The sequence below is a fragment of the Phaseolus vulgaris genome, chromosome 2 (assembly GCF_051622355.1).
Source record: "Phaseolus vulgaris cultivar YP4 chromosome 2, ASM5162235v1, whole genome shotgun sequence".
In the NCBI taxonomy this organism is placed as follows: Eukaryota; Viridiplantae; Streptophyta; class Magnoliopsida; order Fabales; family Fabaceae; genus Phaseolus; species Phaseolus vulgaris.
In genome coordinates, this window is record NC_143499.1 from 45,960,139 (window position 1) to 45,984,245 (window position 24,107).

General features: G+C 33.5%; 1 protein-coding gene across 5 annotated transcripts; it reads left to right on the forward strand.

Moving 5' to 3' along the window:
• Positions 1-1,097: 1,097 nt before the first annotated feature.
• SMC5 (structural maintenance of chromosomes 5) lies at positions 1,098-23,100 on the forward strand. Of its 5 annotated transcripts, none has more exons than XM_068614687.2 (30): positions 1,098-1,328; positions 2,060-2,237; positions 2,324-2,477; positions 3,367-3,440; positions 5,383-5,532; positions 5,625-5,729; positions 5,894-6,039; positions 9,893-10,004; positions 10,223-10,378; positions 12,689-12,810; positions 12,899-13,043; positions 13,124-13,189; positions 13,572-13,703; positions 13,784-13,882; positions 13,996-14,161; positions 14,262-14,407; positions 14,565-14,628; positions 14,723-14,847; positions 15,012-15,089; positions 15,793-15,865; positions 15,948-16,051; positions 16,820-16,936; positions 17,008-17,085; positions 20,559-20,658; positions 20,739-20,793; positions 21,052-21,100; positions 21,180-21,267; positions 21,347-21,419; positions 22,655-22,758; positions 22,841-23,100. In XM_068614687.2, exons 1-30 carry the CDS (start codon positions 1,288-1,290, stop codon positions 22,900-22,902), a joined length of 3,162 nt encoding a protein of 1,053 aa, XP_068470788.1. In that variant the 5' UTR covers positions 1,098-1,287; the 3' UTR covers positions 22,903-23,100. The 5 variants fall into 5 exon arrangements, 2 of the variants coding, with proteins under 2 accessions (XP_068470788.1, XP_068470789.1); XR_016518852.1 differs by having other exon boundaries at positions 1,111-1,328; positions 14,057-14,161; XM_068614688.2 differs by having other exon boundaries at positions 1,133-1,328; positions 13,784-13,904; positions 14,057-14,161.
• The last annotated feature ends 1,007 nt before the right edge of the window (positions 23,101-24,107 follow it).

Below are 24,107 nucleotides of genomic sequence, written 5' to 3' on the forward strand. Positions count from 1 at the left end.
TGATTTGAAATGGAAAGATTTTGTAAATATAAATTGTGGGTTATTATAAATCTAAATTATTATTTACACCTTCAAAGCTTTTCATGTTAGGGTCAATTTGTTCTTTAATAACTCAAAATCTTTAAATGAAACATCAAAATTCCATTCCGGATAAAAAAAAATTCAGAATTGAAAATAATACATTTCAGAAAAATTTATTCAAAATATATTATTGTGTTATGGAATAGGAGGTCCAGAATGTAATTTTATTTATATCCCATCTTTTAAGAGTATTTTATTTATATCCCATCTTTTAAGAGTATTTTTGGCTTTTTCCCTATAATTGGGTGGAGCGAGTAAGGATCCAAGGGAAGGTGACAAAGAGGAAAACATTAAAAAATATTCTTCGTGAGAATTTCATATTTTGAAACACATTTCTTATTATTTCTTTTAATCAATAATATCGAATATTTGAAACATTTATCTATAATAAAAATATTTTGTTGATAGTTGGTATGGTGGTAATCACCCATTTCTATCCTTTTTCTAGTTATTCTTTTAAGTCACATTTGAGAATATTTACAATATAATTAAATTATTTTATTTCTTTCTTTTATATTTTGTTGATAGTTGGTATTGTGCTAAATACCTCTTTCTACTCATACTAGTTACCGTTTCTTTTAAGTCAACAGTATCAAATATTTGAAAATAGTTACAGTGTGATAAAATTATTCAGTTAATTTCTTTTATATTTTATTCATAATTGGTATCTTGGTGATTACATTTCAACCCTTCTTAACTGAAAGGGATGTGTGAATATTATTTAGTTTTTACATTCATATATAAGTTTATATATATATATTTTTTAGTTAATTACTTACAAAAAATAATAAAATATAATGTAATATAAATAATACACTTAAGTGGAAGACCATGTGTTTTTGTTAGTATATATAATAAAAATATATGTTTTGATTTACATATTTTTTATGTTTTATTTTATTCATCCCACTACCTTTTTATCTTTTTGTTTATAATTTTTAAATCACCACCACTCTTTCACTATTATTGTTCTTTTCCTATTTCATTTATGTTTTTAAAATTTAGACTCACGGATTGACCTTTTTCATTGGTTATTATTATTTTTTTTATCACTGTCTTACATATGTCTATGAAAAGCAAGTAGTCATTAATTGGCGCCAAATGTTCTTTCATTTTCTGAGATATTCTCTTTGAAGTCGCAGCCCTAATCAATAGCTCTCGTTGGGATTTCATTTCGGAGACTTTCACTTCGCAGGAGCACAAAGAATGTCGGAATCTCGCCCCCCTAAGCGCCCCAAAATAACTAGGTTTGTAAACGCTGTTGCTCGCCTTCTTGTTATTGATTTGCTTCCTCGTAATTTCAGTTGTTGTCGGTTTTGTTCTTCTCTCGTAATTTATGCTTTGTTGTTGTTTGGATTATAAAGATATACAGCACGAACTGAATCGCCACTGTGATTTTCTCATTTAAGATAAATATTACCCTTGTTTCAGAATTAAAAAAAAAAAACACTGCTGATTATTTCTGTCAAATCATCTCTCGTTGGCTTTTGTCAACAGTGAATACCGAAGGGTCAAGAAGCACTTATTAAAGAACTTGCATTTACCTTTCCTTAGAGCGAGTGAGGATGCAAACTTGTGACTTTTAGATGCGAATTCTATCTCGTTTTACCAATTCCTTAGGGTTTGTTAATGTTATATGTGTTTCTTAGTTTAGGACTGTAAATTTCTGCTCTCGCTCGGGGGTAATTTTGGTTCTCTTTAAAATATAAGAAAGAAATTCAGTTTTGAAAATAGTTTTTTAAAATTACTCTTATCAAACAATTAGTTGTTTCTTCGTAAAAACAGAAAATAGTTTTCAAAGACGGGAAAAGAACAGACCTTACTTTTCCGTACTTCATCATATACTCTATGGCGATGAGGAAACTAAAATCAAATTTTCACTCTCAACTTTTCAAATAATGAGTATTCCCTCCCTCACCCTTTTGAAATAGATGAAAGGGTTGTGATTATGGAGCTGATGATTCAAACATTGTTTCAGGGGGGACGATGATTATATGCCGGGAAATATTCTTGAGATTGAGCTTTGTAATTTCATGACGTTTGACTACTTAAAATGCAAACCTGGGCCTCGACTGAATCTTGTAATTGGACCCAATGGTTCTGGTAAGAGTTCGCTTGTATGTGCTATCGCTCTTGGCCTCTGTGGAGAGCCCCAGGTTGGTTTGGGTTTTTTCTGCTCTTGACCAGGTTTCTTAGGATTGTTATTTTTCAATTGCAATGTGTATGACTTTGTTTATTGCAGTTGCTTGGGCGTGCTACAAGTATTGGGGCATATGTGAAGCGTGGAGAAGAATCTGGCTACATTAAGATCACCTTGAGAGGGGACCACAAAGAGGAACACATTACCATTATGCGGAAAATTAGTACTAATAACAAGTCTGAATGGTTGTTCAATGGTTGGTTTAAATACTCTAGACGTCTAATTGTACTGAATGCTATTATTATTTTGACTGTTATTATTATGTCTCTTAGTTGATACTGCATTAGAGGATAGTTCAAATTGACAAAAGTATTCGGTTTCTGGTTTTAATATAAAAGCTCTGATGGCTGCTCAGTATTGTGTTAATTTCATTTATATTTTTACCTGAAGTTACTTAGCTTCCTTTTAAAACTGAATGAATACAACTTTCTTTTCTTTTGAATGGTTACGAACATGACCTCTTGATAGATTTATATTACAAGATATGGGGTTGGTTTGATTCATATTCGGACAAGTGTTAGTTTTGGTTCTTGAAAAGTATGAAATTCATTTCTGCTCTTCAAAGCAGTCACCTCTCTTTGGATCAATATCTTCTGTGTTATTTATGAGCATAGGGTCTTGGGTATTCCTTCTATCCAACAGTAGTTTTTGTTTATTTGTTATGATGTATGAAGGTAATGATTTCAAAGTTCTGGGGCACTGAGCAATATGTTAATACAGCTCTATTGGAACATCTGCATCTTTTTGGAGTGTCTTGCTCTTAAAGTTTTTTATATATTCCTCACAAATTTGCCTTCTTAAGAGTTAAACCTTGAAGGTTTCCTCTATATCTCAATTTATGTTTTGAGAACTTCTTTCTCTTAAATTTTATACATATTCCTCATGAATCTTCGTTCTAAGAACTTAAACTTTGTAGTGTTCCTCTATATCTGAATTTTATGTATTGAGAGTTTCTATCCATCCTGCAAGGGAAAAATAAATTGCTCAATGAGTGGCAAATGAAATGCAGTAATTTTTAGCATTTAAGAGAATTTTCAAAGTGTTTCCCTTAATAATTATGCGATTTGTCAATGTGTTCATTTCAGGAAATGTGGTGTCTAAAAAGGATGTGGCTGAAACCATTCAAAGGTTTAACATACAAGTCAATAATTTGACCCAGGTAAGCATACGATCTGTATTGACTGCTCTATATATGTACTTGTTTTAAATTTTAATTTCAAGTAAGGATTCTAGGAGATTTAAGTAGTTAAGATTAAAACAAGAGTATTCAAATCTAATATGATTTTATTTTCTTTTGATCTAGAAGATTTATGTAGTTAAGATAAGATAAAGATTAGTTTATTTTAATCCAATTTGATTCTCTTTTGTCTTTCCCTTATTTATATTTTGTAATCAGGGTCATTAGTATTTATTCTAGCCATCTTTGCCTATAAGACACATATTTCTGACCAATCAAGCATAATAGATATCTCTTTCTTCTAAATTACATGGTATCAGAGCTTTGGTTCTGATCTTGTATTTGCTCCCATGTCTTGTCATAGTAGTCAATAGTGGTTGGGGTGAATGCAATAGCGGTTTAGTGGAGTGGAACAGTGATGTGTTGCTATGCAAATGTTGTTGTGTCTGAGTTTGCTGAAGTGATCAAGGCAATTGTGATCTCGGCATGGCAAGGGTGGCCACAATCCTGCCCTTGGAGCAATTTCTTTTCTGCAACACTGAATATATAATTTTCTCTACCTCCCTCTAAGTTAAGGGCTTGATCCCGAAAATTGAGTTGAAGGAAAGGCTTGGGCTAAGAAGGTAAGGCCTAGTTCAACAATGTGTCTATGTTTTCGCTCAACTACTCCATTTTGCTGATAGTTTTGTGTGGCCTAGTTCTGGATTAATAGGTGTGTGGGCACTCTCTCCTCCAAGGTTCTCCCCTGCACAAAGGATATCTCCTTTCACAAAGCCAATAATGAATTTTCAATAACAATAAATCTGAAAATTCCCTATCCCTGTTCCCCTATTTCTATCTTACCCCTCTAACTAATTATCTAACCCATCAATATTCTTATTATCTTAAACTATTTTTTCCTTCTCCTTATATGGTAACACATGGATGGCTTTTGAACCTGTTCTAATTTTGATGGGGAATACCCAAATTGACCTGAAATGGGTATTGGTATGGGTAATACCCGACTTTTTAAATCAGGGATGAGGATGAGTACATATATGTCTCGTCGCTGCAATAATTGTTTACTCTTGTAAAGTTTACTTACATTTATACAATTGTTATTTGGTACTTGATTTTAAGATTTATGCAATTGTAATTTCTTGTTATTTAGTATTAAAGAGAAGAAAAGGGTATCATTTTCAAGGTTGTCAAACTTGAGAGTTTACATAAACTCGTAAAACATTCATAAATCAATTCGTTGATTTAACTCAAAAGTTTACCTAATAATAATATAAAATATAATATTAAAAAAATCTATTAATGACATATAAGCATAACATAATACTCGTAATACAACAATAATTCAGTATTTTGACATCATAATAAAGAAATGTAACAAATCACAATAATAAAATGTGATAGTGATAGTACATTGGTGTTAAATAAACTTAAACTACATAGATGACTAAATCATGTACAAATTCATAAGTTCTTAAGGTGAAAACAATTAAAAAGGACTTAATAAGTTCCATTCCCTCTGGGTTTGTTGCAATTGGGTTTTGGAGGGGTTGAGAACGGGAGGGAAAAATTTCATTTTTAAATCAGGAAAATTTCATGATGTTTATAACAATAATCAGAAAGATTAAGACATTACATTTGTTTTTATTTCTTTTATTTGAAAAATTAAATTGAGAATATTTATTGAAAATGAAAATTTGCCTCTTTGTGGCCTTTCTCTCCAAATTCTCTTCTTAATTATTTTCATTTTCTTAATAACGTTAAATGTTTCTTCATCCCTTTTATCCCAGTGATCTGTGTAATTGTCTACGTTTTCTTGTAATAGTGTACACTCCCTTAGTTCAAATTTAGGTTCTGACTTGTGCTAATACTCTGTTTTTCTTTTTCTCCTGCCTAACTGATAGCTTGGAACCCTTGGCTTTTGTAGTTTCTACCACAAGACAGGGTCTGTGAGTTTGCAAAGTTAACTCCTGTTCAACTTCTGGAAGAGACTGAAAAGGCTGTTGGCGATCCACAGCTTCCAGAGCAACATCGAACACTAATTGATAAAAGCCGTTCATTGAAACATATTGAGTTGGTAGGGTCACCCTTTCATAACAATGGTTTTGATGATCTCCAACAAATTTTTTCCTTGTACACTTGAGGGTCACTTCACTAACTCAATTTTAGTCTCTGGAGAAAAATGAAGGAACCTTAAAACAGTTGAAGGAACGAAATGCTGAATTAGAGACGGATGTTGAGCGTGTTCGTCAAAGAGAGGAACTTCTTGCCAAGGTTTGTCGCATATGTTCCAAACACTGTATCATTTGTTTATGATATTTTCTCTTTTATTTCTGATATGCTAAGCTCATCCTTTCTTTCTTGTTTAGGTGGTTTTCTGATACTCGTGACTGTATTAAGGATATTTTGAAAAATCATGGCTATATCTTTTTATGTAGGCTGAAGCAATGAAAAAGAAGTTGCCATGGCTGAGATATGATATGAAGCAGGCAGAATACCGGGAAGCTAAGGAGCGTGAGAATGATGCAGCAAAGGCATTTGAGGAAGCTGCAAAGTTATTAAATGATCTTAAAGAACCTGTTATGTATGGTGGTCTTTCGTACTTCTATACTTCCCTGTTTAAATTTCTGATCTTATTCTTTGTATTTTGAGTTGCTGGATGTGAAGGTTGCTTATATTTTTGCATGGCTTGATATTGGGGGTCTGTACTTTTGATTAAACAGTTATTATGGTGGTCTCTCTTGATACACAGATGCAAAAGAGTTAGCTATTTTAAATTTACAGAAACTCTAGTCAAGGAAAGAAAGTGTCTTGTTCTTTTTTTGAAGCTCAAACCTTAGTTCCTTAATGTGGGGGTTCTTTAGTCCTTGGTCTCTCTAATTATAGTGACTAGCTTTTGTGGTGTAGTTCTCCCAAGTTTCTAATCTTATATTTAAGCAAATTCCAATCTAGGAAAAAAATTTCTTACATTTTTAGAAACACTAGGACTAAGAATAAGGTAATTACAAGTTCATACCTTGGTTCCACTATGCAAGACTTGAATGCAATGAGTATATAATTCCATATATTGTTTTGCTTCAATTATTTCTCAAATTGTGTTGCTTTTCCTTTCTTTCTTGTAATGGAGAGTCAATATCTCTCTACCCTAGGCATATCCAAACTCTGTCAAACAAGTTCTTATCTTAATGAATTATTATTTTTTTGGTGTCACTTGTGCACCTGAACACCTTCATATCCGTGTTAAAAAAATTATATAACCAATTTAGCGTATGTTAAAAATTATTTACTAGTAGCTCACAACGTTGGGGCCTGTTTTAGGCCATAAGCAGCCTAGTGGAGCTTACATACAAGTGTCATATCTTCTAAATCAAAGTGAGACTTCCTCGACAAGTCTCATGGAGCTTACTCAGAAGTGTCTTACCTTCTAACTCAAACCTAGGGGCCATAGTGTGTAGATATCATCCTCAAGTAAGCCCCATTAAGGTAAGCACAGCATGAAGTGTGATAAGCTTGACAATTGGTGAGAATGTCTCTTGAAAGTCAAAGCCGTGTTTTAGGTGGAAGCCCTTACCTGTAACTGTGCCTTGTACTTATGAGCTGAAATGTTGGGCTTTAAAGGACAAAAAAAATGCGGGAGTCACAAAAATAAATTTTTAAGATAAATGTGTGTAGCCACATCAGCTAGAATCCAAAAATGCTTTTATTTGATAATGGTAAAGCACTCATACTTAAGGATAAACTCTGAATTTGTTTGTACTTCATGTTGAATTTATATGTAATTGAATTAAAGCATTAGATATTTGCCAGCTCAGAAGAGTTAGTTACAGAATCAGTTACTGGCAACGGTTTGTCAACTCTGTGGAGTTGGTTTCTTCTAGATGTGCTATCTGTTGGAAGAAGTTGGTAACTACATTTATTCCTGTACACTGTGTATATTATTCTATATGTATTAGAGAATCAGAGAATGAGATGGTTTTTCAGTTTATTAGTTTAGTGTTTCTCTCAAACTCTCTGAACCCTAAAATTCTTTAGAGGCGTGTGAATAATGTACCGAGATCAGCTCATGACTGAATCTCGGGGGTATTAGTTAACTCTAGCAAGTCAGTTACTTTGACTGTTATCCTCAACTATAATGAGTTGTCTGCTAGAACTATTTCATTGTATAAATACATGATATTGTAACTGTTGGGAATGAAATCAATTTTTCAGTTTCTCATAACTATTCAGTTTATCTTTCTAAATTCTCTTTGAACTATTAACATGGTACCTAGAGCTTGAAGGTCTTGCTGTTGCAACTGATGAACCTCCTCTATTTGCACCTATTACCTTCTCACACTTGTTAAACTATAGGAAAGAGAGACATTGAGCTGAAATCATGTGTTCCTTAGACAACAAATATCCTTTATTTATATTGAGAAAACAAAACCAATACAATAAATACAAGAGATTTGATATCTTCTAATAATAAAGTTATGATTGGGGAGTAAATAAAAGTGTTCCCAATAGTACAAATAAAATCTAGATATCTTTTATCATATAGGATATGCCCCTTATTTCTATAATTATAACACTCCCTCTCGAGTTTGAGCATATAAATTGTATGTGCCTAGCTTGGTATATAAATGCTATCGATCTTTGGTCCGCTTAGAGACTTGGTGAATTTGTCACCAACTATTCCCTAGAGTTTACAAATCTAGCGGTGATGTCTTTAGACTCCCATTTTTCTCTTTTGAAATGACTATCTACCTCAATTTTGTTTGATCCTCTCATGTTTAATGTTGTCTAATTGTCACCTAAGGTGCATTTTGGAACTTTCTTCAAATTTAAGCTCTTTCAAGAGTTGTTTTGGCCATATTTTGCTTCAACATTTGATCTTGCCACAACATTTTGTTTTGACTTTTCTAAGATATTTCAATATCTCTCATAAAAACACATTGCCTTGAATCAAAGAGTCTGTTGTTCGTTAACCCTGCAAAATACCCAACGCTTCAATATACCCAACGCTTATCTTCATAAATGAAGCCTTTGCCAAAAACATTATTAATATACTTTAGGATTTTTACAATTGCATCCTGTTCTTGACAAGGAGATATTAAAAATTGACTTGCTATGCTACAAAGGCGATGTTGGGACAAGTCACATTGGAGTGATTTTGCTAACTAAGCTTTTGTATCTCTTAGGATTGAAATACAATTCCCCTTGGTCAGGTTCAAGTTTCACACTTGGATTTTTTGGTGTGTTTATAGGCTTAGGATTTAACATCCTTGTTTCTTGTAGAATGTCTGAGCATATTTTTTTGAGATATGACCAAACTATCATTGGAATGTGCAATTTCTATACCAATGAATTATCTCAAGTGACCAAGATCTTTTGTTTGGAACAACATCCTCCTTTTCATATCGTGTGATATCAATGTTTTCACATATACAACAAGATAGGTAAATCCTAGGGGAGGATCAAGGTAAAATAGAAAATGATTAGCATCACTGCATTTCATTCTAAACTGCCAATGACAATCCGAAAACCTTCAAACCACGCACAAAGTGATTGCTTGAGGGCATAGAGGGACTTGAGTAGACAGCATACCATATCAATGACTTTCGCTGCGCAACAAATCCAAGAGGTTGCTGCATTTAGATTTCCTCATTAAGATCACCATGTAGATATGAATTCTTGATGTTAAGCTGAAACAAAGTTTGAGGATACCTAATTTTTTATAGGAGATAGTGTTGGGGAAGGATCAAGCATGACCTCCACTATATCATTATCCATCACAGACTTGCCATTAGATGGACCTATAGTCAGATGAAGCCCAATAATACAATTGATAGGGAGAGATTAGGCTCTCAAAATCCTAATGATTTGTACTCTTTCTTTCTTTGTATTTTTGTCTCTTTGTTCTTTCATTCCTGTTTGGGAGCATGTCACTGAAGATCATCATCAATAAGTTGGCTATCAGTATTTCAATCCATGTATAGATTTAACCAATTCTATAATTGTGATGCTATGGGTTTTGGGGATCTACAATTCCCCTGTGATATGCTATCAACAACTTTGTATTGGCCTTAGTTATATGAGTTGCATTGTGAAATTTTTTGTTGTTTTGTTTGCTTCAAAATGAAGAGTTTTATGAGGAATAGATCATTCCTAATTATGAAAGTATTTTAAGGCTGGCTTATTGTGTGATTAGATTTATTCGTCTTATGATCACTGTACCTGTGATATTAAGCTATGGATGGGGATGTCCTATGAGATCTACCACTAAACGACAAATACAGTGGCCTAGTCTTTTTTGATTAGGTGGTGTTAGTAGCCTTACCAACCATTGCATTCTTGTAATGAGTTTCTATTGATGAACATGTCATTGTGTGGCAAACTTACCTACTCTTTGTTGTTAAGATCTAATATAATAAATTATAATTTTTCATTTATACCAGGAAACATAAAGAAGAGAAGGCTGCAATAGATGCAAAATGCAAAAAGGTTAATCGCAATATAAATGAGAATTCAAAGAAGAGAAACGAGCTTATGGAGGAGGAGAACAAATTGGTAACCTTTATGTGTTGTACCTTTTTTTATAATTTAACAATATGTAAAGCTCACGTCTTTCTGTTCATTCATGGATTTTCTTGCCTGCGGTGGTTTAAGGCACTATGACGATGAAAAACTTGACTATTGTTTTGGTACTGTGCTTGTGGATTTACCTTGTGCCCTATTGGATAAGTTGTAGTTGTGTGTGATTTTAATTTATTGTTATCACTTTGTAGGATGTGGAATTACAAGGAAAATACAAAGAAATGGAAGAGTTGAGGAGACAAGAAGAGACACGACAACAAAAACTTGTAAAAGCAAGGGAGGAACTTGCTACTGCTGAACATGAACTTGAGAACCTACCCTCTTATGTACCTCCCAAGGATGAGCTTGTAAGTATTCATATGTCTTTAATTATATCATTCACATTATTGTGTAATAGTTTTAAAATTTCATCATCACTAGAAATACTATCCTAAAAGGGGCTTTTGTTGTTAAGTGTTCTAAGACGAGGACCTAAGTGACTAAAATTTAATATTTTGTTTTTGTATCTCAATAATGTTAACATCCACCTTGGCTCATTGTGTTGCGACAATGCATGACTAGGTGTAACTAGTCTTAGAAAATGCACTTTAAGCCTAACTTAATCATATAAAATCAGCTTGTATGGTGAGTTTTGCACCCGCTTCTATACTATAATTTGGTTATATTTCTAGTTGATGCGGAATCTCCAACACACCACTTTACATTGAGGACTAGACATCTTAAGCGTGAGACTATATATTTGTAGGTGGTCCGATACCCGTTCGATAACGGGTAGTACAATAGGCCCAACAAACCTCCCTATAAGCTCTAATGCTAACTTAGAAAGTGGACTTTAAGCCTAACTCAAATCTATAAACTGATTTGTAAGTTGAGGTTTGTATCCACTTATATACAATAATTTGGTTATGTTATGTCTATAGTTGATGTGAGATCTCAACAATTACTGTGGTGTAAAATAGCAATGTTATTGTAGTTCACTATAGGCATGTGTGGGTGGTTCTACTTGGTAGCATTGATAACATTGATGGTTACACCTAACCAAATCACACTAACATCTTGTAGAGTTGAGGCAATAGTGAAAGTGATGTTGGACGTAAACACTAGAAAATATGAGTTCATATGTTTTCTCCTTTCACAACATAATACTCCTATATCAATTAATACAAAATTATATGAAGGCCATAAAAAACCAAATTCTTTTTCTTCTAGGTAAGATTGACTAGATGGATTACACAGAGTTAATGGACTTTGTTAAAGACCCAATCCTTCATAGATATTGTTCTCTATAAGATTCCTCCTGACAATTTCCTCCAAAGTCCATGTAAGCCTCCTCTCTTTTTTATCGGGCTACCAACCATGTAATATGCTTTGCCCAATGTTGCTTTTAATGACCTTCTTTGTACATGTAAAAATCACCTTAAACAATTTTCTAGTTTCTTTTCCTCAATAGTTAAGACACTAATATTTCTTGTATATAATAATTTTGTATCTTGACATTTCTTGTGTGGACATCCATAGAACATCAATCATATAGAGCTTGTGACAGACTCAACATGTATAGGATGAAAATAAGAACAATTAAAATGGGAAAGATTCATCTTAGAACTATTATTTTAGAACAAAATTTTTGGCATCCAAGAATTCCAAGTTAATGGGGTGATATATGAGAGCACACTCTCTCCTATTTGAATTACACTGTTTTCATGGCTCCTTAACCTAACTATTTGTGGAGCCCTCTATTTGTAATATAATAACTATTAGACACCTATGTACCATTCCATAAACTTTAACCTTGTCCTAAATGAAAAGGAAAAAATTAACTTGTCCCCAACGATTCCTTGGAATTAGAGGTTTGAGCAAGTTTCGGAATTTTAAGAGGAACAATTTTTTGCTATTTAGGGTTACAACAAAATTATAATCATGGTGGTGATTGACATGACTAGTGCTTTTACACGATGAGCCAAGAATTCAACCATGATTTTACCTACAAGAGTTATAGTGTGCTGTACAATGCACAATTATTTGGTGCAAGCATGCATATGTGCATGAAATGTTTGCAAAGCTCCTCCCAAATCATTACCAATGATTTGTGAGAGATATGCTCTTATGGAAATTGAAGCCTAAATAGAGTAACACTCCCAAAATAGATATGCAGGATTAACAAATCCAGTGTTGCAATCTTCTTCTGAGATGTAAATGTGATGATTAACGAGATAGTAATGAAGTTGATTACTTTTAATCACTTGTTTGATTTAGTAAGAAAAGGTTTGTAGGTAGGGATGCCAAGAGGTTAGCACAAGCACACTTGCTGAATAGAAACTCATCCCATCCTTGCACGGGCACCTTTTTAAAACTGCATGTGAACTTTTAGTATCCATGATTTTTAAAATATAAAAAATTACAAAATAAAAAGTAAACATCAAATGACATTTCCACCTTTCATTATCATTAACAATTGGAGAAACATACAAATCAACTTTAGGTGCACCACCATCTCTGGCTTCAATTAAGATGTCTTTCATTTGGAGTTTGTAGACATTTTCTGTTGCATTTCACTGAATATTTTTTAGCAACTTTATCTAATGTTGTACTCTACAAAAGACGTGTTTTTGTTTGGTACTTGCACACTTATGGTAAAGTGAATTTTTCCCCACCAGCAAAGACTAAGAGCTGAAATTGGGGAATTGGATTATTCTGCTAATCAAGTGAGGCAGAATAAGTCGCAAGCAGAGAATGAAATAAAGCGTAAGAAGTCATTTATGATGCAGAATAAAGAGAGGTAGAAGTTATATTAAAACTAAAGTGCACGTTTGCATTGGATACTGATGTAAGTTCATATATTTGAACCTATATTGCCTAATTTGCAGGTTGATGGAAATGAATAATAAAAGTACGAAGTGTTTGCATGTATTACAAAGGTCAGGGGCTGAAAAAATTATTGAAGCTTATAAATGGGTCCAAGAACATCGGCAGGAATTCAATAAGGAGGTTTACGGCCCAGTTTTAGTAGAGGTACATGTTTTCAGAAATCATGCTGTTATGAATTTTTGGGCTGCTTGCTTAGTCTGTTAAATTGTTGAGTGAAATTTCAGGTGAATGTATCAAATAAGGTTCATGCTGCATATCTAGAGGGTCAAGTGGCTCACTACACTTGGAAGGTAATCCTTGATATTTTATTGAAATAAAGGTCTCTATTTTCTACCAGCAAAACTCACTTGCTGAATTTTGTTCAGCTTGAATGTCAATAAAATTCTGTATTTAATTCTTTTTTAAATATTTTATCCAATATTTGTTTTAAGCTGTATAATCTATTTTTTAACTTTCTTCTCTGGTGTTGACTGTGTGCACAATATTGTGCAATGATATCTTTTTTCTTTATGTGTATCCTTTTTTTTCACTTTCTTTTTTCACCGTTAATGTCGATAAATTTTGCTTTAGTGCTGCTCATTTTTACCCTGCTTTCTTTTGGTCGGGTTTTAAATTAGTTATACTGGTCTTTATTATCTCTGCTGTTGGTTTTTTTTTTTTTCTCAAATACAGTCCTTCATAACACAAGATTCTGGTGATCGAGATCTTTTGGTGAAACACCTGCAGTTCTTTGATGTGCCAGTTTTAAATTATACTGGTGGTGATGATGGCCACCAAAGAGAGCCTTTTGAAAATTCTGAAGATGTGAGTCTGGTGTGGGATATTTTTTTCTTAAATTTGCCTTTGATCAATCTAAATATTTCAGTATTTTATTATCCAAACAGAAGCGTGCTCTTGGCATATACTCCCGGCTGGATCAAATTTTTGATGCTCCTATTGCTGTGAAGGAGGTTTTGATTAGCCAGTTTAATCTAGATTATTCAGTATGCCTCTATTGTCTCTTCTGTAAGCTAACATTTTTGTGGATGTTTGTTTATATAATCTGGTTATGCTATTTATGTCTGCTTTTTTTTTTTTCTAATTGCAATTGTATCAGTATATTGGATCCAACGAAACTGATCAGAATGCTGATGAGGTCCCAAAATTGGGAATTTCAGATTTGTGGACACCTGAAAATCACTACCGTTGGTCCAAGTCTAGATATGGAAATCATGTCTCTACAGTCGTTCAACAAGTGGAACGCCCACAACTTTTAGTGAATAGTATGCCACTTTTATAATGCATAGAATCAGCATACAGATGAAGTCTAGTTTTTACTGATGGTTTTTATTGCCACCGATTCCCCTTTTATTGTAATTTTAGATTTGAATGTTGGGGAAATTGAGAAGCTGCGTTCTCAGCAAAAGGAGCTTGAAGAAGTCGTTGCTAATTTGGAGGAATGTGTTAAAAAGTTTCAAGATGAAGAAAGAAGCTTAGTGAATCAAGCTGCCAATCTTCGCAAGCAGTGGGTATGCTGCTGGAAATTTATATTGTCTTAAAAGTACTGATTCTCTGTTCTGGGGCTTTTGTTGTAGGGACTTGTAGGTGGTTGATTTAAAGTTTTGAATTTAACCTAATCTGGGTTAAATTTGTTACTTGAAATATTATTCATTCTTGATTTTTCAGGAAGGCATTAGTATTACAGTACAGAATGAACACAGAAATCGTCAAACACTCATTAGCCGTATTGGTGAGTAGAATATGCTGTATTAAAAAATTTGAATGCTTTTCTGATTAACATTTTACTTTTATATTCTAAATGAATATCTTGTTTTGACCTCTAGATCAGAGGAAAGGGTATTTAAAAGTGATGGAGGAACGGGATGATTTAGATACTGAGATAGCAAAGCTTGTTCATCAGGCTTCCAAGTATAATATTCAGCGTTTCCATAATGCAATGGAAATTAAGGTAATTAATCTCTATTCTTTCACTGCTTCGAAATTTGTTATTTGAAGGCTTACTGCATGTTTACTTCAATAAATGTGTTGTATTTTTGTTTCTTTTTTATCTTTTCCCCTCCCTCAAGTATAACATGATTTTTATGCTGTTGGTCTCCATCATATTCTTGACAGGATCTTCTTGTCGAAGCTGTGAGTTACAGAAGAATTTTTATTGAGCAACGTATGGCTTTTATTGAATTTGATGCAAAGGTAATCAAATAGCAGTCATGCCACTTATGTGGCTCAGAATACATGTAACAGACTGTTACTCACGATCTATGTAGAAATGCTTTTATTGATTACATTTAAACCTGTAATTCTTTAACCACCAATTTTACCTCTTAGAAGTTCAAGCAATGAATTTTATTTTTATTTTTGACTAAGATATAATTTATTGAGAATGAAAGGAGAGATAGAAATGGAGAGTTTAACTTTTTAGTATGACTGAAAGAGACTGTAATCCATAGAATTTCCCTGTCTTGCTATTGTCAGAAAAGGTTAAAATTATAGAATTTTGCAATCTGAGAGAGATTCTAGGATAAATATCAGAAAGAGGGATATCATCTAGTCTAGCATTCTCATAAAATATAATTTGAAAACAATAATTTAAACCAAAGAAAATAAGCAGTCTAAAAGAAGCATAATAATGATATATGAATTCTTAACATGTGGGTTTAGGTTCAGCTTCGGTTTGAAATGTGAGGTTTGCATCCTTTACTGTATATTGGCATTATTTCAAACTGATCTGGAACTTGGGCTCTTCCCGAATTGAATTTCCATTGGCCCGCATGTGCATCCCAACTTTGGCTACTATTTTTTTGTGTGGAATCTTGCGTCAATTCTGTGTTCTGCATTTTTCTTTGTGATTCTGCTTCTCTCTTTCTCTCATGTATACTTTTTTTAATTTTCTTAGATTGGAGAAATGGACGCCAACCTGAAGCAGCATGACAATTTGGCTGTGCAAGCATCATTGCACTTTGAAAACTGTGAGAAACTATTTTGGTATTAGTTTTTTATTCTGCAAGATGCAAATATGTGGCTCATTTGTAGAATATATTTGTTTTTCAGGTAAGAAAGAATCTGAGAATTGTAGACAGAAGCTTACAGATTCCTTGAAGTATGCTAAATCAATTGCTCAGCTTACACCTGAGCTAAAGAAGGAATTTCTTGAGGTTTGTGTTAGAAAAAAAATCAGTATGAATTTCATTTCTTGTTTTGATATTTTGTGATGCAATCCACTACCTCATCCTGAAGGTTACACTTCCTGCATATTAAAAGGCCATATATGAATGCAAAAGCATCGTTTTCCATATAATATTATTATATATTATTGAAAATCATAATAGATCTCTGGCAAAAATAATGTCAACATGATGTAACTCAGATATCTATGTATCACATGCAAAACAATTTTTTCCGTCTAGCTATGTTAGTCAGATAATCTCTGCACATATCACTGTTCTCTTTTTTTTGCCACCGCACAGCCTCCTTCTCTCCGTCCTTTTCTCCATCTCCATTCACTGCTAGCATCCCATGATGCAAATAGTGCCCATCATGTCAAACCCGCATCGCCACTGCCACTTTGTGATGATGATCAATAAATCCACCACTGGTTTCCACCATGGCGCCGCCATAACCGGTTTTGGATAACACTGCATTTATGATATTCCACACTTGTAATTTAGAAAAACTTGTTACAAATGTCATTGACACGAGACCCTTTATCAGCCAACATAGCAGTCAATTACTCTGTTAAAGTGACAATCAATCTTCAATATGTTTTTTCCTTCCAAATCATACTTTTAACAATTATAATTATCAGCATTTTGTTCATTTTTTGTATTCTCATCATCACTGAAATTGATAAGGTGAAATGCTGTTTAGGCAGTTTATATAAATAGGTGAGTTGGGACTCACAAGAATTGGGTTTTCTAATCTAGATGCCTACTACAATTGAGGAACTGGAGGCAGCTATCCAGGATACCACTTCTCAAGCCAATTCAATTCTCTTTGTCAATCATAACATATTGGAACAATATAAAGATCGTCAACGGCAGGTAGTCTTTTTATTGTCTTATTTTATTTGGGTTATTTGTATGTATCATCTATACTTACAGTTACTTTATAGATAGAAGATCTTGCAGCAAAACTGGAAGCAGACAAAAAGGAATCTACACGGTGTTTGGCTGAATTAAATAACATTAAGGTCAGTTAAGTATCAGCTTTCTTCGCTCAAGACAATAATCTATGATATAATCTAAACTAATTCAAGCTATTTTCCTTAATAAACTTCATTTATAGCATAGTAAATGCGTTTGTAAAGTGCAATTATTGAGTTGATTTTTCTAAACTATAATATGTTAGAGATATTGTTTGATTGAATACATTAAACAAAGGAAATATGATATGATTTGATTACTTTAAATAAGGATTATGACTTGTATACATTAAACAAGGAACAAATCATTCTATAAAGGTGATAAAATATTAGGTTGATTTGTAATATGAGAAGGACCCTAAGCATTGGAGTGAACTAAGGCAAAATGGAGATGTAACCTTATTATTGATTCTTTCCGAAAATGGTGCAAGGATTTTAACTAACACGACTCATTGTAAACTTGACAATTTATAGACACTAGGTACCATCCTTTAAAGATTTTGCTAGACTAATTTCCCAACTAAACTAGGACAATCCATGTTATGATCTCCCAAATTACGATTCATATTTCCCTTTCTGGTCTACCATAAGATCTCAATTTTGACTACCATGCATATAGTCGTTAGATACTATTGGAGCCCATCTAGTTTATGGGCCGAAGGAGCCATTAGCCCATGAGAGGCATGAGACACCTAAGGTATGGAAGGTGTATGCATGTAAAAGAAAGAAGTGAAATCCTCAAGCTAAGGTGGCATGTGTAAGTCAAGAGGTTGTTATGAAACAGAATTGGCATGAGTAGTGGGGAGCATCTGTTTCTTTTCTCTTAGAGGAGCTGTGCTATGGACATTGGGAGGTTTCCAACTTTTGTAGTTTCTTTTTCATTGCGAATAACATATTCTCCAGTGTCATAATATTTTCTACTACTCTTTTCATCGCTATAATTTTGGTCTATAACAATATTACTGGTGTAAAAGACCCGTGCCTCACTTCAAATTAATTCACAAATTTCGTATGGAAGAAAGCTACATTTGTGATGGGTTGAGAATAGTAGATTGCATAATACTACAAATATGAGCAGTAACCTTCTTCAATTATCATGGTTTGCAAGCGAATTCAAGACGTGTGGTGAGATGGGCCTGGTGTTCCACTTCGGTGATCCATAACTTTATTTCTGAAGCCAATGCGGTATAATTGATGGGATTGTTGAAAGAAAAAATGGACGTCTCCTTGAAGTAACTTGAGCCTTTCTCTTCCAAATGGTTGTCCTAAAGTCTTATTGGGGGGATGTTGTTCTAACTGCTTCCTACCTCCTTAGCTAACAAATTTATGTCAATATTGCCAATATTAGATAATGGAAATATTGGGGACCTCAGAAGTCTGTTACGAAATATATCAAAAGTCGTAATGGATTACGGAGGAAGCATTGCGAACATTATAAATACATTATAGATAAATTAAAAAAAATGTAGAAATATAATTGTGATGCAAAATTAATGAAAGATAACCATCATAATAATATCATGTCTAGAAAATCAAATCAAAACACCACAAGGGTGGGTGATATTGGATAAAAAGGAATCAGATAGAAAAGAAAGGACTTGTCATCAGTGGCAGCAAGATTGAACAATACTGAAGGAGGCTATTAGTTCATTGTGGGTAGGGTGGCCTAGTTAATGTTTTGTAAAAATGATTGTTTGGGTTGGTTATATAACCCAACACTTAAAGAAAAGAAAAACAATTTTCTTTCTGCATTGATACAATTAGAATCCTTACATTAGTTCAAGAGGCGTTGAAGAATAAGAATTAGGTACAGACCATGAATGAAGAGATGAGTGCCTTGGAACTTAGGAGATTCTTGATAGGCCACAAGATAAAAAGGTTGTGAGGTGCAGGTGGATTTATATTGTGAAATTAGGTCTGATGGTATGTTGGATCCCTACAAGGCAAGTTTAGTTTTAAGAGGATTTACTAAGACTTAAGGTGTTTATCATGAGACTGTCAGTTTTATTCTCTCACATTTGGTTGGGAGTTGCAACAGGTTGATTTGAAAAATGCCTTTTTTTACATGAGCATCTAGAGGAAGAAGTCTTCCAGGGAATTCTTCTTGGCTTTGGATCTATTGAAGAAAGGGGTAAAGTATGCAAGTTAAAGAAAGTTTTGTACGGACTCAAGCTATCACCTCGTGCTTCGTTTGAAAGACTTAGGCTATGATTTCATTGGAGTATCACTAGAGTCAAGGTGACCATAACTATCTCTATAATGTATACTTAGAAGGTAAACCTTCTATTCTCCTGGTCTAAATGGATGATAAATATGAGAAATTGATCTTGAAAGGATAATATGTGGTTCAGTTCTTCCTTGGGGTATAACTTACCTCCTCGAAAAATAGAATATTTATTTCCACAAGAAAATATGTTCAAGAATTTTTTAAAGAAACAAGGAAAATTGATTACAGAGTCATTATATCTCCTGTAGAACAAAACCATAGATTTGGGAGTGATAAAGATAGCTTTGCTATGAATAAGGGTCAATATCAGAGGATTGTAGGGAAGCTTATTTACTACAATGTGAATGTGGTCAGCAAGTTCATGCGTGACACTTGCACGTTGTTTATAAAATCCTTCAATATTTGAAGGCAAGTTCAAGAAGGGGGGTTGTTCTAGAAGGATTGCAAATTAGATATGGAGATGTGTACTAATGCAGACTCTAGAAGGGTCTGTTACTGATAGGATAGGAGCTCCACCTTCTAATATTGCATGTATTTGGATCGGAAACTTGGTGAATTGAAAAGAAACAAAATGTAGTCGCAATGTAAAGTGAAGGGACTGAATTTCAAGCTATGGCAAGTTATGGTTGAAAATTATTTTGAATGATCTTAAAGTGAAGTGTTAAACCAATGACCCTTTATTGTGATAATAAATAAACTGTCAGTCAGTATTTCTCCAATTCAGCATGATAGGACAAAATACATAAAGATAAACCAACACTTTATCAAAGAAAAGTTGGTTAATGGTCTTATCACTGCTTCCTGCATCCCATTAGGACTTAAGCTGACAGATTTGTCTATAGAGGGACTTCCCATGAAACAGTTTTGTGATCTCGCTTACATGCTGGTAATGATAGATATTTATTCATCTTGAGAGGGGTGTTTAGTTATGAAAAGGTATTGTTGAGTTACAAGGAGATATTGTTAATCACTGTAATTGTAATTATGACAGTTAAGATACTGTAGGATCCTATAGGAAATTTTGTAAGCACTATTCTAGGGTGATAGAGCTCTATTTATAGTCTCCTGTACTGGTTTACTATCAATTTGAATGGAATCAGTTTTCTGCTCACAAGTGTTTGAGTATTTTTTTTTTCAAGTTGAACTATAGCATGTTTAGTAGTAGTGTGTATTGTATGGACATATTTATCCCTTTTCCTGTGCACTAGAGTAAGCATGTATGAATATTTTGGGTTTCTGGTTGCCTTTAGAATATTATCAAGAGAAATTATCAACTTTATGTTTTTTTCTGCAGGGAAAATGGCTTCCTACATTGAGAAACCTTGTGGTAAAAATAAATGAAACTTTCAGTTATAATTTCCAAGAGATGGCAGTTGCTGGAGAAGTGTCCCTAGGTTTGTTAGATGGTAATTGATATTAACTTGCTGGGTTTTTCTTACCCTTTTATCCTCACACATGTTTCATGTGTTCTCAGATGAGCATGATATAGATTTTGATCAATTTGGAATACTGATAAAAGTTAAATTCAGGTAACTTATGTTCTGAACCTGTTTTGTGTTTTGTGCCCTCACATGATACCGTTCAATCTTATGGTCATTTTATGTGACTCCTGGATTCCACTCATTCAATATTAAGATGAGACGCTGACTTGGTTGGACCTACCTAAATTGTGCTAAAAATTCATTATTTTTCTTATTGTTCAGTTTAAATGGACATGCCACTTCTCAGTCTCTTATTATTTTTATTCCTGCTAACAGAGTGTATTTGTTTTATATTATCACTCGCAGAGAAAATGGACAACTTAATGTTTTGAGTGCCCATCATCAATCTGGAGGGGTATTGCAAAGAATTTATTTATTGTTACATTCATCCTATGTTTTCCTCCCTTAATTAACCTTGGGGTTTGATTTTCTAGGAGCGATCAGTTTCAACTATTGTTTATCTTGTTTCCCTTCAAGATCTGACAAACTGCCCATTTAGAGTTGTTGATGAGATCAACCAAGGTTGGTAACTGTTTGATGAAAATTCTTTCCAGATTTACACCAGCTCTCTAAAGACGGTCTTTGACTGTGTTTTTCTCAGGGATGGACCCAATAAATGAAAGGAAGATGTTCCAGCAATTAGTGCGAGCAGCAAGCAAGCCAAATACACCCCAGTGAGTACTAAAAGATTATCACTTCATCTTTTTGTTCCTTTGGTCAGTTATAGGTTATTACAGTGTGTCAGATTGTTTTTCTGTTTTTAAAATAATCTTGAATAAAAGGGAAATGCCAGGGATATTAGTAATGTGTATATCTGCTATATCAGCTAAAACACTGCTAAATGTGTTTGTTCATTTATAGGCAAAAAAAGAATAATCTTCAATCAGTTAGAAATTAAAGAAATTGGACCCCAAAAATTCTACTTGACAGTACTCAATAACCTAAGGGAAGCTCAGACAATGGAGAACCCAAATTTCATTAATATTCAGATCTCCTGGTTGTGAAGGTCATGAGTTTCCTATATACACTTCGCTAGGCGCTAAGACGGTATTAGCAACTCTTGAAATTCAAGATTTTCATGATCCACTATCATGCAATTACCAAGTTGCATTGCTAGTAGCATGTACATTATCACCTAGAAAATAAGCATAAAGATAGTAGTAAATTCTCACTAGTCAAACTTGCTAGAGTGACTCGAACTGTTTCGTCTCCAATCTATAATTTTGAACTGGAAAAGCTTGTTTGTTCCTTAGTTTTGGTGTTATTAGTGATAAGAACCCCATTTCCATGGACAAGGGGTGTTGGATTGAGCGCAGGGGGAGAACTAAAAACACTTATACTCTACCGTGTATTCTATACTATTCATTGTGGGACTTAGATATCCCATAATACCGAAGTTTCTATCATAGCATTGTCCTTAAGAGTTGACATTTCGGTGTATTCTACTCTATGATACTTCACTTGATGAAGTTTCACTCTACTTCCTGATAGTTATAATCCTAGCCAGGTAGTCTTTTCCAAAATACTAGATTTCATCGTTAAAATCAATTGATGTTAAATGAAGTTGATCAACTTATATATCTATAAACCGCATTTAAAGAATTGAACTTAGCTGATTTAGGACTTCCCAATAGCTTCAATACAAATTTATAATTATCCAAGCACTTTGGGAACTCAAAACATAGCTATTTATCAAGGGGGAACCAAACACGTAATACTTCACTGAACATCCTATACTATTTTATGTGGAATTATGTATCTTATAATATTCGAAGTTTCTATAATTGACATTATCATACATGTACAACAAACAGTTAAGGTTGACCTTCGCAGGCGCGTCATTCGCAATTATGTTTTGTTCCCAAGTTTTATGGGTGCCAAATGATAAACTATTATTAATCCAATGCAGGTGTTTCTTACTTACCCCAAAATTGTTACCAGATCTGCAATATAGTGAAGCATGCAGTATATTGAATGTGATGAATGGCCCTTGGATTGAGCAACCCTCGAAGGGTAATTTCTCATACCAAACAAAAGCTATGCAATTCTTTTTAATTGCTGATATTTCTCACATGATATTGTGTTTGTGAATCAGTCTGGACTACTGGTGATCGATGGAGTATTATCACAGGGCTTGTTGGAAACACCCCTTGCTAAACCAACATTGTTTGTCTTTATGTAGCGAAGGGTTAGAAAAGGTCCTTTAGATGTTTTATAGTATTGTAAATGTCTTTTTTATGTGTGCTGTTATCATAATTAACACCTTTGTTTCTCCAAGCGCAGTGCTATTTATTCTTTATAGCCGATACATGTCCAACTAATATCTTCAGTTACGCCTTTCTTCGTATTGTTTAACCAATCTTCCCACCTTATTATGTTACGTAATACTTATGTTTTATACATTTTTGTTTTGGATTTGAAATTGTGACAAAACCACACATGATACATTAAACATTAAAATAAACCCAATTAACCAAATAAAAAAGTACTGGAACTGATTCCCAAATTCAAGATCAACATCCACCGTCTTTCCAATTCAATTTGTTTCTTTCAACTTCACTCCCCGAAACCCTAAATCATCTCAATACAACCACAAACAGCACCAGAAATCCTAAACTCTAAGCACTTCATTTCAATTTGATTAAAAGAAAACTATATGAATTCCTCTAAATTAATTAACTCCTCCGTTATGTACCTCAGAACATGTGGTCTAAAACCGTTCATACAAAAAAGCTTTCAACTGCGCAAAACCAGCCATGCCACTCCCACTAGCTTTACATCGTACCAGATTGGAATCCTGCAAGAATTCAGTTCATTTTTCCTTTCTCTTATTTTATGAAATGTTCAATAAGTTTTGTAAGACTTTGTTTCAATTTAATATGTCAAGAATATATAAGATAATTTTCTCACGTTCCTTCTACTTACTCTTTTATATTTACAAGGTTTAATTAATGTTTCAAATTCTTTCAACGTATCTATTCATTAACTCATTATAAGTAGAATGATTGTATTCGTTATTTAAATCAACTATCATGCTCAATTATCCTATATTTATTGATTGGATATCTTTAATAATTGAACATCAAAACTATCGTTAAAATGACTTTCGAATTACCTATTTAATTTTTTCCAAAACACGTTTTCTAAAATTCATGGAACGGGATTTTGGAATTTTCAAAACAGGATTTATGAATAAGGATAAGATTTTCATAACAAGATTTGGAGAATGAAATTTTTGAAACACAATACATCATGAAACAAACTTTCCGGAGCAAAATTTGTGCAAGGTTCTCATATACCTCCCAAAATAAATTTTCCGAAATGAGTTTTTCAACCGTTTTCTCTCTTCTTTTCTTCTGCAC